The sequence below is a fragment of the Mastomys coucha genome, unplaced genomic scaffold, assembly GCF_008632895.1.
Source record: "Mastomys coucha isolate ucsf_1 unplaced genomic scaffold, UCSF_Mcou_1 pScaffold12, whole genome shotgun sequence".
Classification (NCBI taxonomy): Eukaryota; Metazoa; Chordata; class Mammalia; order Rodentia; family Muridae; genus Mastomys; species Mastomys coucha.
Window position 1 is genome coordinate 87,945,003 of NW_022196894.1, and position 20,000 is coordinate 87,965,002.

Below are 20,000 nucleotides of genomic sequence, written 5' to 3' on the forward strand. Positions count from 1 at the left end.
CTCCCTCCCCTCACCTGTCCTCTTCTCTTCCTTTCCCTTCCCCTCCCCTCCTCTCCCTTCCTTTCCCCTCCCTCCTGTCCTCTCCTTCCCTCTCTTCCCCTCCCCTCTCTTCCCCTCCCTTCCCTCACCTGCCCTCCCCTTCTCTCCTTTCCCTCTCCTCTCCTCCCTCCCTTCCCTTCCCTTCCTTTCCATGTTCTGTCTACTTACAGATCTCAGGTACCCATGGCACCCCTGTTTTACTTGAGGAACTCATATGCAGACGTCAGCATTAATGGAAGGCTGTAGCTGACATTAGGGTTCGCTGCAGCATACATTTCTGTGACCCCTGGCATATCTGTGATGGCCAGAGCACAACAGCATAGCTCCATACAGAGCCATTTGACTACCAGCCAATCCCCCACATCCCATCTTTCAGATACTCCAGTCTCCGATATGAAATGACCTATCTAGTGTTTGCATAAAACCCTTGGATGTCTCTAGATTACTACCTATACTAATAGCTAAACCAATGCAAACACCATGCTAATGTTACACTGCCCTGTCAACAACAAGGAAAGGGGCTGTGTACTGTCTACACAAGAAATCTTTCTCCTTCCCATATATTTTGGATGTAAGCCTAGAGATCTTGTGAATGCAGAGGACTTACAGTAGCCGGGTCAGAACAACATTTGAACACAGGACATTAAGTCAGGGGTGGTAGTATGTGCTTATAATCTCACCCTTGGGTAACTGAGGCAGGAGCATTGCCAGAAGTTTAAGGTCAGACTGAACTATGTAGCCCCTCAACCCCCACTCCACTTCATCTCAAAGGGAAAAAAGCCTCCCCCCAAATTTGAACATGGGACCCTTTGTCTCACGAGTCCTCAGGGAGGCAGTCTTCTCTCAAAGCGGGAGGTGAGGCAATGCCCAGAGAGGGTTAATGCGTTTGCCACCTTGGCAGTCAAGATCTCTCAGCACAAAGGACTTCATCTCCCCACGATGGGGGGGTCGGGGACGGAGCTCTGGCCATCCTGGTAGTGAAACTGGCCCTAACTGGAATCCTCTAGAAAGGTGAACAAGGGTATAATCTGAATGGACACCCTGGCTAACTAGGTCTGTTCTGCCCATGTCTCCTGGGCACTGGAGTTGGTCACTTGGGGAGAGCACGGGACTGGAAGACAGTAAGCTGACTTTATTCTTCGTTTACTGAATAATTATATTTTATACTCCTCTAGGTTTTATTAACTTTCCCTGGGTTTTGTAGTTTTTTTTTTTCTTTTGTAGTGTTTCTTTTCTGCACTAGCCCTAATTGTTGCCGTTCCTTCTCTAGGCATTCATGGCTCCAGAGTTATTCAGCCTTGGCTTATTATTCGTAGCAATTACTTTCTTTTTACCTTGACTCTTTAAGCTGTTTTTCTGCACAATATTTGTTCTGAACATTTTTCCCCTTTAATGTCCGACTGGGACTTCCTTTAAGCAAGGAGGCTTAATTTCACTTGAAGCAAACCGTGACTTTGCCTTAGACTGCGATCCATTCCCACCGAATCACACTTTTGGTTGTTCTCGGACACTGTTGTGTGTTTGCCTGCCAGTTGGAATTACCGTAAATGCTCGAGTAAAAGTTAGACATATGTAAAGTCTTTATTATCCCCGGGAAAGAAACCACCTCTTGGAAAGTCTCTGCAAATCTCTTATCACAGGGGCACAGTGGAAGCTATAATGTTTTCCCCAACCAAGTGTAGTGAGAGAGTACACAGGACACTCAGAGTCACCGATGACTCCAGGGCTCTAGTAGTCATCCTAGGGATCTGGTAGAAAGGGAGATGAAGACCGGGGACAGGACATTCATCACAACTTCAGGAAGACTTGAGAGACAGCATTGAAAGGGACCCTTTGGGTGGTTAATTTATAGAGATGTTAAGTGGGTGCTTATGGGTTAGTGTTTCAAGCCAGTATTAACACACAAAGATATACATTTATACAGGTGTTAGCCAGTGGTGTAGCTCAGTACGAGAGTGCTTGACAGAGAGTGCAAGGACCCAGGCTGGTGTGTGAGCAGTGTGAAAAAGGGAAACAAGGTGTTCCATTATAAAATGTCAACTACCATATTGACCCAGGGAACCCCTGATTCTACCTTGACAAATGGTAGTGAAACTGTTTCATGAAATGTGAGGTGTGTGTGTGTGTGTGTGTGTGTGTAATAATTCTAAAGTTAGGATGTGGCAGCACACACTTTTACTCCCAGAACTTGGGAAGCAGAGGCAGACAGATCTCTTGGGTTTTAGGCCAGAAGGTGTACATACAGAGTCCTCAGCCAGCCAGAGCTACACAGTGGATTGTGTGAATGTTTTAGTGTATCATCTTTTATTCTTGTGGTGTTGGGGCTGCTTGAAACCAAGGCTTCATGCAACTTTATAGTCTGGTGATGTGATATTGCAACTTCAGAGCTAAATAGTAGCCCGAGAGACTCGGGAGTTCCATCCTGTTCCTGAAAATTCACATCCATGTTTTCTAAAATCCTGACTCAAAGGGACGAGACCCACCGGTGGGGATGTGGGTAGGGCCGCATCCCATTCAGGGTGACTTCGTGTTTGGATGTGTGTGATGTTGCTTAAAAGCAGCTTCAAGTGGACTGTGCATTGTTCCGCTTGAGCTGAAGATACACTGTTTCTCCCCAGCCATGTTTGCATTCAGAGGATAATGTATGTATATATGTATGTCTGTATGTCTGTGTGTGTGTGTATATTACACATATATATATTTTTTTCTCACTGCCTGGATGTTAACACACCCTTCATCCACATGCCAGGCCCCAGGGCTCCCTGCAGCCTTCTGGTTTTGAGTCCACTGGACTTTTTCCCCCATTGGCGCCCTTAATTCTTCCCATTCTGAAGCCCACCCTCAGGTATCCTAAAGAACCTATCTTCTTGCTCCTTCCTGCCCAGTCCTGCTGCAAATGGCTGGCCTCCTCGGGGAGCCTGTGCACACTGATTTAATTTGTTTTTTTTTTTTTTTCCTCCAGTTTTCCGCTCTGCCTCTGGATAGTCTCAAATCTTTCTTGAGCTTCATCTCTTTCTCATACTGAGTTGAGAATTGGTTGCTGGAAGGCCAGATCTTGACTCAAGCTTGGTTGCATAGTGTTGTTAGTGTTGTTTTACACTCAAGTTTGTTACCAGTATTTAAAAATTGTGACCGAATGGAGACTTCTGGCTTCTTTTGCAAATGGACAGGCTGGCAGCACTGGAACTGGGCTGTAAGCAGCTGTCCCCTCTCGGTGGGACATCACTGCCCTGTTTGATGAAGTTCATCTGTTTACAGACATGGGTCTAAGGTATCAGCTGCCATTTTTGTTTCATCATTATTAAATTGTCAAGTTCCCCATGTCAGACTTCTGGTTTCTCTATTCCAATGTAGGAAAGTTAAATCAGGGCTAGTCCTAGCAGACAATATATAAACATGTGTGCTTATGTATATTTATGGAGAAGCATTATTAAAAATAAGTTTTTAAATTCTATGTGTAGGAGTATTTTGCCTGCAGGCACTCACCAAGCAGTAGGAGGCCAGGAGAGGTGTCAGAGCTCTTGGAACTGGAGTCAGGAGCAGTTGTGAGTCCCAGCAGCCACGTGGGTGCTGGGAACTGAACCTGGCTCCTCTGCAGGATCAGCAAGTGCTCTTAACTGCTGAGCCATTTCTACAGCCCCTAGAAATGTATTCTCCATTAGCATTCAGTGTAAGTCGGCGTTGATAGTGCAATTTAAGATTTCAAATTTGTGTGCTGACTGAGATGGCTCACAAATATACTTTCCTTATACAAATGCAGAGTTTGCCTCTGAAACCCAGGTGGTTCTCTTTGGTTTAATTTTGTTTGTTGTTTGGTTGTGTTTTGTTGTTGTTGTTGTTTTGCAGTGCTGGGGATCGTATCCAGGGCGTTAGACACGCCCCAGCTCCAGAGCCCAGATGATCTTTTTGGTAATCTAGTTTCTCTCTGTGACAGTTATTGACTCACCTGCACTGCGCTAGGATTTAATGGTGCAACAGAGAGAAAGGCAGGCCCGTTCCCTGTAGGAGCATACAGTCAGCTAGCACAATACTCAAGTGTCCCGCTTGGACAGCTGGCTCTACTCTTTCTTGGTCTCTGCTGTCAATGCCTACATTGCCTACTGTCAGAGGAACTCCTCATTCCATCTGCAAACTCAATTCCCTTTCTTCATGTCAGGTTAACATTCAGGCACACCACCAGGGATTAGGATGCCAACATCTGTGGAATCCATTGTTCCACCTGTGATAACATCTGCTTGCTAAATAGATGAAAACGTTATCATCTGCCATCATGCCGTGACAGTTACTCTGAAAAGGAGCCCCACGGAGGCTGTGGAAAGGATTAATTAAATCTGCTTTCATTTTTATTGATTTTACTTTATACTTACTTTATTGGTGTGAGGCAGGGCGGAATGGACCATAGCGCATGTGTGAAGGTCAAAGGACAACTTGCAGGAGTTGGTCCATCTCTCCTTCTACCATATGGGTACTGGGGATTGAACTCAGGTAGTCAGGCTTGGCTGCAAGTGCCTTTACGCTTAGCCCTCTTGTCTTATTTTGTTTAAGCGCTTCCTCAGATCCACTGGTGATGGGGATTGTTGCTGTGTACGCTGTCACAGACCCCAGCCTTTCTATTCTTTGATGCTTAGGCAACACCTCTGTGGAATGTCATATCCCTACTTTTTATTTCTTCTGTTGTTTGTTTCTTTCAGATTTTTAGTCCACTTCTGGAAACTGCTCCTTAACTCCTCTGCCCTTGCTGCACTCTGTATGTCCAAAATCTTTTAGCTTTTATAGTTGATGGCCTGTCTTATGTCCTGTCTTAGGAACGTTTACTCAATGACCAGGTTTCAGCAGAAGGGGTTGGGGTGGGTTGAAAGGGGCTGTAAGAATGTTCACTCCCTTTCAGGAGCGAGATGACATTCTGCTCTTTCAAATGCTTATCTGAAGTGTATGGTTTTGTTTATTTCAGAGACTTGAAGATAGAGAATTTGCTACTAGATGAAGACAATAATATCAAGCTGATTGGTATGGCTTTCTTTTTTATTAAAGCAAGATTACCTGTTAAGTGTTGTATTGTCAATTATTAACTTTGAAAGTTGCCCATGATTAATATCTAATCCTAAAACAAGACTTTTCTATGTTATCCCTTGTATTCTAATGTTTAATTATAGTTTTGATTGTAAAAATTAATTTTTAAAGTGATTTAATAATATATTTAAATAATAAGTTGAAATAAGATAAAAAGATAAAAATACCGTCATTTGATTGTGGAGTGAGTTTTATAGTTCCAAGTAAATATTTGTTGATCACATATTTCTTTGGACTTTTAATGACTTCTGTGTGTGTGTGGTATATGTTTAATATGTGTGTGTGGTATATGTTTAATATGTGTTTGTGTGCGTGTGCACACGTGTGTATGTGTACATGTGCATGGGCATGAAGGGTGAAGGTCAGTGTTGGGATGTCTTCTTCAGTCTTTTTCCACTTTATTTTTGAGACAGAGTCTCACTGAATGCAGAACTAACCCAGCTGATTAGGCTGTGTGGCCAGGGAGCAGCAAGGAGCAGCAGGGAGCAGCAGGAAGCAGCAGGGAGCAGCAGGGAGCAGCAGGGAGCACCAGGGAGTATCAGGGAACATCAGGGAGCAGCAGGGAACACCAGGGAGCACCAGAGAACACCAGAGAGCACCAGGGAGCATCAGGGAACACCAGGGAGCACCAGGGAGCACCAGGGAACATCAGGGAGCATCAGGGAACACCAGGGAGCACCAGAGAACACCAAAGAGCACCAGAGAGCACCAGGGAGCATCAGGGAGCACCAGGGAACACCAGGGAGCACCAGGGAGCATCAGGGAGCACCAGGGAACACCAGGGAGCACCAAGGAGCATCAGGGAGTGCATGTGTCACCATGACCAGCTGTTTAGTTGGGTGCTGGGAATCCAAACCTAGGTCCTCACACTCTTATGGCAAACACTTACCAACTGAGCCATCGTCTGAGCTCCTTAAACTGACTTCAATTCAAATGGTTCTTACTGACAGGCCTTCCTTCCTGCCTCGCTCCCTCTTCCCCTCTCCTTCCCTTCCTCCCTAGATATTTTTGTTTTTTAAGTATATGCATGCTGCCTGCATGTATGTCTGTCCATCATGTTTGTGCCTGGTGCCCATGGAGGCCTTAAGAGGGCATTGGATTCCCTGGAACTGAAGTTATAGATGGTTGTGAGCCACCATATGGGTTCTGGGAATTGAGCCCAAGTCCTCTGTGAGAGCAGCTGGTGCTCTTAACTCCTGACACTACTCAACTTTGTAGAAGTTTTGTTTGTTTGTTTGTTTTGTTTTGTTTTTTAAAGAATTAACAAGAAAATGTATTATTACTAGTAGAAAATAGTTTGACTCAGAAATGTTGCCCGGATCTTATTCCACTTTTCTGTGTATCTGAGAAAGCCCTAACCAAGGAAAAAATGAAGCCTGCCTTCCCTTTTAATATAATCTTACCTGAATGTAGTGGTTGAAGTGGAGTAGGGGGCTGTGGAAAACGATGCCTGGAGAGGGGTGATTAGAATCCGGATTCACTGAAGGGAGGCAGCAGGGTATTCATGGGTTATTAGAGGTTGTGATCACTTCCTAATTCAGGATCCTAAGTAAATTCCCCATGACTGTTCTGGAAGAACTGGGTTATTTTTGCTGCTGCTGCTGGTGTGTGTGTGTGTGTGTGTGTGTGTGTGTGTGTGTGTAGTTGCTCTGGGCTGTCAATGTCACCGTGCCCCAGCCGTGAGGCAGCCAGTGCCATATCTCCATTTCCTTTCTCTTCCTACTTCAGATGCAACTAATTTCCTCTGTTAGAAGGTTTGAAAAGACCCACTGGCATCTTGACTCTAACTCCATTCCCAGTGGACTCCAGCCTACGTCCCTGGGAGATTTGGTGTCTTGACAGCTGTTGATGGATTTACCCATTAGTGGAAAATTAACAGTTATGAGGAAACCAATCTTTCCCACCCTAAAAAGGCCCTTTAAGGACCCTATTTTTAGCAGCTTCTTAGACCAGACCGATGATTTTCTTTTTGTTAAATTGCTTTACGATTGCACTGTGGCTGTCCTGAGAGACAGATACAGCAGTGACCGGAGGCCCGCTAAAAGGCCTGCAGGACATCTTTCTAGCCCAGCTCTCTGGGGTTTCTACCCTTTAACAAAAGAGCCCCCTGGAGGGTAAGGGTTGGAGGGAAGGCCATCCCACCCGTTCATGGCTAATGTATGATTTTTCTTTGGAAAATGTAGAGGTGACAGTGTCATTTGCCTTAACAGCAGAAATTCTGAGAGAACAAGCTTGCCAGGGGCTGGGCTGATGTCACAGTAACAGGTTGAAGAGTTCATTCCATCTTGTCGACAGTGCTACTGAGTCAAGCAAAGCGGAGAGTCTCCAGGCCCTGGCAGCCCACAGTTTCTTTCCCTCACTCTCTGCTTCCCTTTCTGCCTCAGTGCCTTTACTCTCTTTCTGTCAAGCGGTAGCCTTAGATAACCACTTGTATATCTGTCCTGTTGTACAAGCAAAGCTGCTACAAAAGACAGACCTCTGGACTGATGAGGACCTTCCTCAGAAGAACTGATCATGGTTATGATAGGCTAAAAATCTAAAGGCTGTATCCACAGTGCTGAGGGCCACTCATTGAAGTAGCAGGTGTTTATATGAGTAGTCAGAGATTGCCCGAAACATACACAGGCAGTCTGAAGGGAGTGCACACCTAAGCTAGCGCCAGGAATTCTCATTTCAGGAAGTATGACAGTTGCTTTTTAGACCAAGAACCTTCCTTGGCTTCTCACCGCTTGGCTGGTAACCATAGGGTTACCATCTAACCAAGTATTTCTTTTTTTTTTAAAGACTTATTTATTATTATATATAAATACACTATAGATGTCTTCAGACACACCAGAAGAGAACATCAGATCTCATGACGGGTGGTTGTGAGCCACCATGTGGTTGCTGGGATTTGAACTCACGACCTTTGGAAGAGCAGTCGGTGCTCTTACCCACTGAGCCATCTCACCAGACCCTACCAAGTATTTCAAGTCTTCAAGACTGTAACAAAGACAAATTACAGCTAGTTGTGCAGACCAAATTTGCCTAGGAGTGGGTAGCAGTTCTCACCATAGTGGAAGATCCTGCCCTACCCCTGTTTGTGGCTAAGGTAAAGGAAATGATGTACAGAAAGCAGAGGCAAGGCACAGAGAACCTGATTGGTTCTAGTTCAGAGGGGCCTTTCGGAAGTGTGGGTTTAACAGCTGACTGCTTATGATGAGCAGAGACTCCGCCCCTTAGTGTAAGAGTAGATTAGTCTGTTCACCTATCATAGTGCGTCATTGTTCACTATGCCTGGAAAGTCTAAACTTAAAGCATATGGAAACATCTTAGGCCAAACTTAATTTAGTAGTACAAGGTGGGCAAAGCCTATTGGAAAATGACCTGGTATCAGAGGCAGGAGGCTCTGATCATTGGGTTTCTGTTAGTCTCTTCCTTCTCTCACCTCCTAAATACCTAAATAATACTATAAATCAAAGATACATTGTATAGCCTAGAAGCCTAATGACCTAAATAGAACTATAAGTGAAAGATACATTGTATAGCCTAGGAGGTAACTAGGTGTCTGTTCATCCTACTTCCTTGGAGTTCAGGTGAGGAAGCCCGGTGTCCTTACCAGGTTTTCTTGCCTCCGGATGGGCAGTGAGGATCAAAGGTCTTTACTAAGCCTTATTATTACTATGTTAACTTGAAAGCCCTTTGAACCTCTCTTCTTCAAACGATTTATTTAGGTGGTTTTCAAAGAGGATTATAGCTATTACCATTTCTTAATCGTTGCCCTGTTTCTGAAACCATTTGGTTTAAATAAACTTACGCCAGTGTTTCAAATTAGCTTGAGTTATCAGGAGTAAGATTTTTGATACGAGCATATATTTTTCTTCTTACAAAAAGAAGGGAAGAAGAAGGGGGAAAAAGAGAAGACAGCCTGATGTCTGGGGTTGCTCTCTCACCCACGGGGATAGCTAGAGCTTAGAAGAGTTGTAAAGTCACTGGGGCCTTCTTTTGAGACTGCATTTTGCAGCTCTCAGAAAATCGAGTGATAATTAGCTTATGTATTTACCAAATTTAATTGAGGCCAAGCTATCTAATGTTACCAGAAGGCAGATTTCTCTCCAACCTTCCCCCATTCTAATTATAGGCATATGTGTAAAACTTTAATAACCATAATTATGAATGTGAAATATTCTGCCATTTATTTCCCTATGATGTCTTTTAAAATCGAGTGTTCTTGGCCGAGATGGTGAGAACTTTAAATGTAGGTTCTGAGCCCTTCTGCTTCCCAAATCCTGCACGATTTTATCTTTTTGAAATACACTCTTAAGATAAGGCCAGACTCTGTTCCCTAACTTGCCTGGGACAGTAGGGGGTGATCTGGCCTCTTATCTTGCCCTTCCTGATAGACCAGATTCGGGCTCGGGGTGGGGGGTGGGGCAGTGAGGAGGTGGTCTGAAAGAGGCCTCCCTTTGCTGAAACAGAGCCCCTGGTGACCAGAGCAATGGGATCTTTCCTTTAACCTCGGAAACTTAGAGATACATTTTCTGGGACCGCTTTCAGATTTGGGCCTCTACTAGGCACCTTTCCTTAAAACTTGGACTCTTTCATGGTAGGTGTTCTTAGAGAGACCTATTAGCCCTATGGCTCCTCTCTTCCTCCTCTGATCACATGCCTCAGTATACACTGGGATCTAGGAACGGGTCCCCTCACCTTTGCCTGTTCAGATGGTAGGCCACCTGTTACCTGTAGCTGCAGAAAAGCTTTTCTCTGTAGATCTTATGGTGCCTTGTGGGGCAAACTAGACCAAAAGGAAAGGAAATGGGCAGGTAGAGGGTAAAGGTCAGGAGTCAGGAGGAGGGGCCAAGGGTGGGTGGAAAATATAATCAAAACAAAAGAAGAGAAAGTTCAGTGAAAGAACACATACTTCCTGTTGGTTGTTTTGTCAGATCCTTAATGTAGGCTCTGATTCTTCCTCGGGAGCCTGAGAGAGTGTCGGAGTTCTCTCTAGACAAGCCATTCAGTTATCCCGTTCACACTAGACAAGCCATTCAGTTATACCGTTCACTGCCACAACTGTTAAGGAGCTTCCTGGTCTCAGCCTGTGACCTGTGGTGTGTGGGTGGCTTCACACCCTCCCAATTTTCTCTTGTGCCTTTTGTCGTTTCCTGAGCTTTCTCCATGGCTTCCCTGGTGGGCAGGCACTTGTGGGTGGAAGAGTCAATGGAAAGACAGAAATACTGTCAGTAACGTGGCTGCAGGAAGTCTAGGGCTCCGGTCCAGCCTCAGCGCCAATCTCTGCCTTGGCCTGAAGCTTGGGAGTCTTATGTCTGTGCATTAAGAGCTCAGTATTTGCAGTGGAGTTCAAAGGATGACCCAGGATCTCAGCTCTTAATTCTGAGATCAACAAAGATTGAAGAAAGATAAGAGAGGAGGGACGGACACTAACAGCTCTCTAATTACCCTCCGGTTGCAGTATCTTTAAAGATCAAAAGTAAAGAGTTCACAAAACTCGTAATAGCCCCAAAGGAGCTGTGAGGCACTTTGGGGCTTTCCTGCTGGCCTCCCGGATGCCTTCCTAATCTAAGGAAAGCAACGCCATGAGGTCACGTAGTCTGGTTGGCATCACCGACCTGCTGGGCGTTCTTTCTCCAGCCAACACGCAGGGCTGTTTAAACTGTCTCCTCCCCTCTGGCCCCTTCAATCTACAGTAAACCTCTGGAAGGAATTTCTTAAAGACTTTAATGAAATGAAACCGAGCTGAAGAAGTCCTCTGTTAGCGGTCAGTGATGCAGACGGCCCAAGCCAGAGAAAATCAGTCTCCATTCAGTCCCTCCCAGCCTGGCCACCAGGCAGCCAAAATCTCAGCGTGCTCTCCCTTTCCACTTCAGTCCTAGAAAGCTAACACTCTCTCTTTACCCTGCATGACTCATTTACAAGACTCGGTAGAAATATGTTTTGGCTCATCATACTGTTAGGTCTAGCTGGATTGTGCAGTGAGGGCTGATGTAAAATGTTCCACCACAGCAAGGGAGCCACCCCCCCGCCCCCCACCTCCCGCCCGGGCACGCCTTTGTCTTGAGAAGTCTATCAGAGGTTATGGTTTGCAGCTGGCGGGTTTCCTGCTGGATGTTAAATTATGTGTTAGCCTGAGACAATGTTTCCTTTCCTGCTCTCTGTTGTTTTTCTTCTTCTCTCCTCGTTTTTTTATAGTTCTCTAATTCAGAGTTCATGTTTGTGTTCTCTCTGCAGACTTTGGTTTGAGCAACTGTGCAGGGATCCTGGGTTACTCGGACCCATTCAGTACACAGTGTGGCAGCCCCGCCTATGCTGCGCCAGAATTGCTTGCCAGGAAGAAATACGGCCCCAAAATTGATGTCTGGTCCATGTGAGTTACCCAGTTTGTAAAAGTGGGTGGGTGTCTTCTCCTGAGGTCCCATGGCCCTTTTTTTGTGAAACAGTCTCTCACTATCTGACAAGAATGTACCTATGTGTCATGGAATATATCATCCGTGGTTCTCAGAGCCCAGCTTCCCTTTTTTCTTTCCAGACTTTTCTTCATAAACTTTCAAAATGGCACTTGCCAACATTTCTTTGAGGAGCTGTAAAAAGCGGAAAACCCAGCCAAGCCTTCACAGACCTTGCACCGGTGTCCCATGTTCTTATGTAAAACTTATGTAAAGCCAGGTCTTGGGGTGCAGGGCTGAAGTCATGGCTACCTGGGAGGCTGAGGGAGGAAGGTCTCAAGTTCAAGCCCTGCCTGGCCTACAGAGTGAGTTTAAGGCCCCCTGGGAAACTGAGTGAGACTCTGTCTCAAAATAAAAAGGACAAAATGGGTAGGAGTGCAACTGGGGGTAAACCCTGGCTAAGTACAGGGCAGGCTCTGGGTTCAATGACCTGCACCACAGAACCAAGCCAAACAAACACATATGTACATGTATATACACACATACATACCACTACATACATTCACCATACAGGCTTACATGCACTCTCGTACACACACACACAGCAAAACAAAATAAACACACAGACATGTGGATGTACACATATCCGCACACATTACAGACATACACACACATACACACTATACACCACACACATACCACATGCACCCACCCCCTATATACATGCATACAGCATATACATAGACATGCATCATACACACCATGTAGACACACAGCACACATACACCCCCACATATACACATATACTACACACACACACACACACACACACACACACTAAAACAAAACCAAGCAAACAGACTCTGCCATAGCTTTCTAAGCGAGAGCTTTAAGTCCATCTGATGCTGCCCACCTCTTTGTACCTGCCTGGTCCCCACCCTCCACTTGGCTCTTCTTCCGTGTTCCCATGAGTATTAACTTTGCTGGAATGCTATTCCATCTCTGGTTCCAATCTTGCACCCAGTCTTTACTCCAACAGCCCCTTGTAGACTCTGTATGTTTCCCCCTGTGCCCATGCACAGTATTCACCTCTGGGTGACAGTTTGTTCCTGAGTTCAGGTTCTTCACAGACGGTATTGTGTGGCTCCAGGTGTCAACATGGTGAGATGAAGGGGGAACCTGCCGCGTGTAGAAAGTATGTAAAGGAGGGTATCAGGCTTTGGCTTTTCTGGTACCCCTTGCTAACTCTGACACAGAAGCCAGTCAACTAGAGATGAAAGCACCAGCTGAGAAGGGGGGGGGGACTTTGTTTTGCCCCTTTGCCAAGTTGCTCAGCCAAGGAGAGGAATTCATATTTAGCAATTGTCGACACTCCATCTCTCAGTGCTGTGACCAAGATATGGGCTCCTGCTCCCAAGGGAAGGTTCTCTCTCCAGTTCTCCTTGCCTATGGCCACCAGCTCTCTGTCTGTCAAGAAGCAGGGACTCTGTGTCTGTCTGGAGTAGTGGTGGCAGGTGACACTGAGAAAGAAGAAAGGAGATGATGTTGGACCACGATGCCTGGATAGATCTGGAGCTGTCTGCGGCTGGCAAATGTTCTTCTTCACTCATCCCAGCATAGACAGGTCCCTCCTGGGCTTCCTGGGGTCCCTCAATATCTGTGTTAATGTCCCCTTGATGGAGTTATTCTCTCTACAAAGGTAATGCACACTGTAGGCACTCGCAAAATCTCTACGAGGCCAGATGAGCCTTCTTGGAGGCTTGCTGGCAGGGAGACACCGGAGCAGAACATGTAATGTGGAGAATCTCACTCATGCCAGGGTAGGAGAGTCTCCAGGAGCAAGACAGCAAGCTGAGTACCCAAGACTCTGCCAAGTGCTTCTGTGTCTCCTTTGCTAGGGCCTTATGAGGCAGAGCCAATTATGTGGCCCATCCTTGAGCCAGAAGAGAGACCTCCTTTCCTGCCATTGGGGCTCTAGCCAGCTACTGTGATTCACTTGCCCAGTTCTAAGAAGCTGATATTTTGAAGCCCTAACCCCCTATGTCAAGGTATTTGTTGCTGGGCCTTTGGGAGATATTGGGCTTGGATGAAGTAAAGTGGGTGGGGCCCAGGATGCAGTTAGTGTCCTTATAAGAGACACAGAGAGCTTGTGTTGTCTGGGTGCTATGTGAGGTCATGAGACAAGGGTGGCCCTGTCCCAACTAGGAAAAGACTCTCACCAGAACCCAGCTTTGCTTGATCTTAATCTTGGACTTTCAGCCTCCAGAACTGTGAGACCTTGTCATATGAGTTTCCCATTCTGTGTCATTTTGTAATGGTTACCCAGCTTTCCATGGTCATAACCAGATACCTGAGATGATTAATTCAGGATAAAGTTTTATTTTGACTAATACCTCTGAAGGTTCCAGTCTGTGATTGATTGGCCTCATTGATTGGGGTCTGTGGTGAGGCACAGGGCAGAACTGCTAAAGTTACAAGCCAGGGGACAAAGCCTGACAGTCCCTTCCAGAGCATGCTCCCACTGCTTAAGATTTCCAGTAGACCCTACTCCTGAAGAGCCCACTTCTTCCAGTAATGCCATCCCGGAAACCAAGCCTTTAAAAGCACATGAAGCTTTGGCGGAGACTTGCCCAAACCATAGCATCAATACAGACTGGGCTGGCCAAGACACACACCTACCTACAAGTCCCCTGTAGACAGATGCAGTGTCAGGCGATGTGGAGGCATGTGTGTGCATAAAACTGTGTGCATGAAACACCTCAGGAGGTGTGTGCATGAAACCGAGAAAGCAGTGGAAGGGCCCTTTAACCTGCTCCTGAGAGCTGAGTGAAGCTGGCCAGGTAGGGAAGAGGTGGGGGCGGCAGGGGGCAGGGGAGAGTCCCAGGCAGCGTGTACCATGCAGGCAGTTCTAGCATCTGATCACTGCGAACTCGTAAGGTCTTGGTGAAAACCTGAAACCTCAGAGCGTCCTTTACACAATGGATTTTCCACTCCCTTAGAGTCCTGTGTCTGAGGCCAGGATTAGGTTTCTGTGTAGTACCCATGGCTTTGTTGACAACACTGGGAAATAGAAACCCAAAGAAAACTCAATTCAAGGCTGCTTACGCCAAGAATGGAAATAGAGCCCACTTTTCTCCGTGTTCCAATACCATTGTTACGAAAGGCCTTCTCTCTTATTGCTGTGAAGAATCGACTTCTGAAGTCAAAAGCAAACTCCCTCCACAGAGGTTTGTGAGCCTGCCGGGTGGGAAGAAGGTGTCCGAGGCTAGTGGGGAGGAAACCCCAGCCTCTTCCATAGGAAGGCCCGGAGAACTCTCTTCGAGACAGCCTGGAGAGCTAGAGTGGTAATGCTCCACCTCTGGTAATGTGAACATTATCTACGGGGACGGAGATAGCGTCTTGTAGTGGTCCTCATTTTCGATGGTGTTATTTTCAGGACCATACAAATTATCCTTAAAATCCCGTTCACCTCTTCCTTCACCTCACTTTTTCATGTGCATGTGCTTGAGCACACATGCATGAAAACACACACACACACACACACACACACACACACACACACGTTCATTCTCTTCCTCCTTCTCTTTCTCCCCTCTCCTCTTCCTTCTTCCCCCTTCTAGTGCACATTGAGATTTTAGATACAAAACTGGAATGTTCATTCTGGTGCATCAAACATTTACTATTGCTTCTTGACTTTCCCCTCAGAGTGGCATATGTCCTAATTTGAAAATAACTTTAATGCAGATGTACTTTTTTCTTTTTTTTTTTTTCAGGCCTGCCTCTGCCTCCCAAGTTATGGGACTAAAGGCATGCACCCCCACCACCAGGCTCAGATCTACTTTCTTGTTTTGTTTTGTTTTCGTTTGTTTGGTTTGGTTTGGTTTTTCGAGGCAGGGTTTCTCTGTGTAGCCCTGGCTGTCCTGGAACTCACTCTGTAGACCAGGCTGGCCTCGAACTCAGAAATCCGCCTGCCTCTGCCTCCCAAGTGCTGGGATTAAAGGCGTGCGCCACCACTGCCCGGCACCAGATACACTTTTTGATGGAGTAGAATTTAACTCTGAGAATATTCCGATGCTTGTCTGAGAATCTCAGTGAGCCTCTAGAGGTAAAGAATAGACAGCGGCAGTTCTCTGTTTGTCATTGTGGCTGTGAAAATCAGCTGTCTAGTATATTTCTTATGTGTAATCCATGAGTCTTCCTGAGCTTCCAGCCCCTTCCTTCACAAGAGAGGGGCCTTGTCTTCCCCGTGCCTTCGGGTGGATATGTTAGATGAGAGGCACCATGCTTTCATCTCTCTACAGAGAAAAGTGTCCAGGAAGAGAATGACAAACTTTGGGGCAGGTCCTAGGCTCTGCATTTTACAGAAATGATACCAGATGCCATTCCCTGCAGGCTGGGGACACACACAGAAGGGCTTTTTTTTTTTTTTTTAGGAAAGGGGCAGGAGGAGGTCTGGATTCATCTGGGGAAACTGAGGTCTTTTGACTTTTAAAAGAGAAGATCAGTGCCAGCTGGGTGGTACGTACCTCTTACCTCGGTATTCAGGATGCTGGGGCAGGAGGTGATACATTTGAAGTTATCCTGGGATACACAATGAAATCTTGTCTGAAAGATGGAGCTTTCTTCAGCTTTGAGGTCTTTTAAGGTAATACAATACAGGCATTTCCTTGAGTATACACTGTTGTCCCCCCCCCCCCCCCCCAACTAGCACATTTATTTAAATAGAGCAAAAAAAGAACAAAGACCTTGAAATCTACCAGAAAATATTTTCTTCCAACTTAATGGAAGACCATTTAATGGAAGAGGATGCTTTTAGGATGGATGAACTATCCATAGTCTCCCTTGCGGACCTTGAATTGGGAGTTGTACTGAACGCTGATGCAGAGAGAAAGAAGGATATAACTTTCTGGCAGGGGTTTAATTTTAAAATCTTGAAGGTCATTCCTTTCTGGTAGAAGGACGTGGAACCAAGGTACCCATGTGGTCCCTCGCTGTTCTCTGTGTGAGCAGGTGGTTGCCGGGGCTCCTGGCAGCATGGCCCCAGCACTAGGGACCTCACTCTCTACCTGTCCTGCAGAGTTGACACTTGGCCTTGTTCCATCTAGGTAAAGTTTCTGGCAACTTCTCCAGGGAGGGCTGGCTCTGTGTCTTTCCTCTCAGAGGAATTTTTCTCTAGGGACTATTATAATGTGTCGGACTGGCTATCAGAACTAGCATTGCCTTCTGACTCAGTACCTGACTGCAGGCTACTCTTGAAGGGACTCTCCCAGGCTAATCTTGAAGAGGCTCTCCTTCCTGCTGCTCCTCACTGTAGCCGGGTCTTTCTCTTTTGACACCAGAATATTGCACAACATCCGCTATCCCATAGGGTTTTCTTGCCCTGCCAGGGCTCTCTCTCTACTTCTTCTTGGCTTTAAAAACATTAACACTATTGCCTGTGGCTCTCCCTGCTCTGCTCTGTAATTGCTGGCTTTCTTCAAAGCTAGCTGCTATTCTGGAGTCATAGAGATTTGGTGTCTGCCACAGAGAACCCAGGAAACTCCTGGGCCATATTTCAAAAGGCTTTTCAGAAAATTCTGAGCATGTTTTGAAACTCCGCCTGGTTCTATGGGATTACAGAGGTTTATGAACCACATTCCACAAGTCTCCCTTGGTATTCTTGCATACTTGTGAAATGTCAGAGGGGCCCGAGTCTCTCTTTATCCACATATTAAACATGGATGAAAACTCTAGGGGGGAGGAATTAAGATGTCCGATCTGGTTTCTCTTTTAAAGTCTCCTAGGGCAATCTGACTATTAATGTGGGTTTCTGTTATTACCACTTGTAGTAGATCCCAAATAGAACTTTTTTTTTTTAATTAAAAAGTTTTATTATTTTATTTATTTTTAATGAAACAACAGAGAAGATTATTTGGTGCTCGATCTACACTAGACACAGCATTCCTTTGGGCTCAGCTATTTGGCCCTCAGATTATCTACATTTCAGGGATGAAGTGAGAGAAATCACCCCTAAGGGTGTGTGAGGTTTTTTTTTTTTTGACAGTTTTGTAAGAACTGGAAGCTTTTGGGTAAGGCGGTTAAGCTCTTCCTTGCTGGCTGGAGTTTCCTGCTGCCATCTTGAACACGGTAGCTTTCATCCCTATCTGCACTCTAAAGTAGATAAGGGGGAGAGGCCTAGACCTGTGTATTGAGCAGTGACTTAGGGAGTTTTCCCTTCATTCTTTGAAGCCATGTGATTTGGTATCTTCAGATCTTCTAGAATAAAGTTTTACAAAGGTTTTCGAGTTGTTATCCTTGGTTTATACATTCAACAAACCCCTTCACCTCTTCCTTCCCCCATCACACTGTGCCCTACTTCTGGAGGCTTTCTGGAGGCATTCAGAACATTCAACCTGTGGCAAAGAAGCCACATGTCCCCCAAAAGATAAGACATGACATGAAAGGCGTCAGGGCCCGTGTCTTCAGGCTTGAGTGCTGGATGCTGCCCTCTGAAGAAGAGTCTGGAGGTCTTCAAGTGTTGGCCTAGACGAGGCTTCGTTGCTGTTTAAGTGTTACGAGCACGTGAGTCCAGAAGGAGGTGGAGTAAATGTATGACTTGGTACAACTAAAATACCCAGACTAGTTTACATGCTAAAATTACCAAGACTAAGGAGCCCTGCATATTCCAATGAACACATTAATAAAAAACGATGGGGTCAGTGCTGAAGAGGAACTGGATGGTTGTCTGTAGTCTGTGTAACCCTGCCTGCTAGACAGGGGTGCTTGGAGCCCTGTGTCTCTACTATGATGCCTTGATTTTCCCACAACTTAGGTTTTATCTTCCCATTGGCTTTTAAACTAGACTGAGTGCATTCAGAGAGATTTTTTAAAAAAAAAATCATTATTGTTCCCCATGTGTGCATTTGTGTATGTGATGTGCGCCTCGTGTGTGTGTGTGTGTGTGTGTGTGTGTGTGTGTGTGTGTGTGTGTGTGTGTGTGTGTGTGTGTGTGTGTGTGTGTGTGTGTATGTGATGTGCTGTGTGCATGTGTGTGTCTGTATATATTTGTGTGTGTGTGTGTGTGTGTGTGAGAGAGAGAGAGAGAGGGAGAGAGGGAGAGAGAGAGAAAGAGAGAGAGAAAGAGAGAGAGAGAGAACTAGAGAAAGAGAAGAGAAAGATAGTTCTCATCTCAGTGGACACATGGTGGTCAGAGGACATGACAATTCTCCTTTAACTCTGACATGCATTTCAGAGCTTGTCTGCCAAGCACTGTTATGTACTGAGCCATCTCACTGGCCTCAGAGGGATTGTTAAGCCACATATTACCAGGCCTGGCCCCCAAGCCTCTGAGTCTAGAGCCAGTTCCAGGAATGTGCCCTTTTAAGTGTTCAGGTGTTGCTGATGCTGGAGTGAGGACAGTGCTCTGGAAAGCCTTGATGACCAGGATTCTTACAGGTGCATCACTCACAGGCTAAATCCATTTTTTCACTTCCTCATTAGATGGTGTAAATAATATGTACAGTTCTCACTATGGGAGAGTACCCGGTCTTGTTCCAGAAGTGACAGACTTAACCTTTGGCCACCCCTCCTCCTTCAGCCCTGCAAGGGTCAGGCTGTCTGCAGGCTGCCATTTTCTGGTTATCTTGGAGATGACTGTTCAGTGGCCATCAGTAACTGTGGAAGAGGCCAGAGGTTTTCCACGCATTAAAGCCCGTGTCTAAGGCCTCTCTGTAGACACAGATCTTACAGCTTTGAGACTGCTTAGTTTTCTGTTACTATGGAAGACTCCCTGAAAGTCAAGGTGTTTGGCTCTATCGAAAACACATCTATCTAAAACACTGCTCAGTGGGTTCTTTCTTTGTTTTTTTGTTTTTTCGAGACAGGGTTTCTCTTTGTAGCCCTGGCTATCCTAGAGCTCACTCTGTAGACCGGGCTGGCCTCAAACTCAGAAATCCGCCTGCCTCTGCCTCCCAGGTGCTGGGATTAAAGGCGCGCACTACCACTGCCCGGCTCCCCACCCACCTCTCCTTTCCTCCCCTTCCAAGCTGCCTCCCTCAGCTTGCCTCTGTTTCCCACTCTCTTTCTTTTTTGTGATCTATCTCTTGGTGTAGACTTGCAGCCATGCTGCGCATGCTTGCTTCCACGGTCACCCACTCTCGATGCTGGTCCCTGTTGTTTACTTGCATGGGACGACACCTCGCTGTGTAAGTGACTTATTCGGATATGGAACTTTTCATTTCTATCTCTATTCACACCCGAGGAATGTGTCTTGCTGAACACACACCCAGGGTGACTGCTGTCACTGGCTGTGCATATGCCTCGTCTGTTCTTGGCTCTTGTTCCTTGGTTTTTGTCATTTCTCACGTGGCCATGCACAGCCAACTGAAGATGTATAAGCTCCTGCATGAAAACACTCACCTGAGAAGCTTCCCAGTCTTAAAAGTTCTTTTCTCCTTGATTGAGTGCTTGTGTGAAAAGCAGTACAACCCAGCATTTTCTTGCACTCTGTGCTCTCTGCTCAGAGGGGTTGCA

At 46.0% G+C, this 20,000-nt stretch overlaps 1 protein-coding gene across 2 annotated transcripts in view; it reads left to right on the forward strand.

Annotated features, from left to right (window-relative positions):
* Positions 1 to 20,000, forward strand: part of Hunk (hormonally up-regulated Neu-associated kinase) — a 113,426-nt gene that overhangs the window by 56,170 nt on the left and 37,256 nt on the right. For both annotated transcript variants that reach the window (XM_031364361.1, XM_031364360.1), the window contains exons 3-4: positions 4,991 to 5,046; positions 11,335 to 11,470. In XM_031364361.1, the coding sequence (XP_031220221.1) occupies positions 4,991 to 5,046; positions 11,335 to 11,470 (192 nt within the window). The remainder of the gene's footprint in view (positions 1 to 4,990; positions 5,047 to 11,334; positions 11,471 to 20,000) is intronic.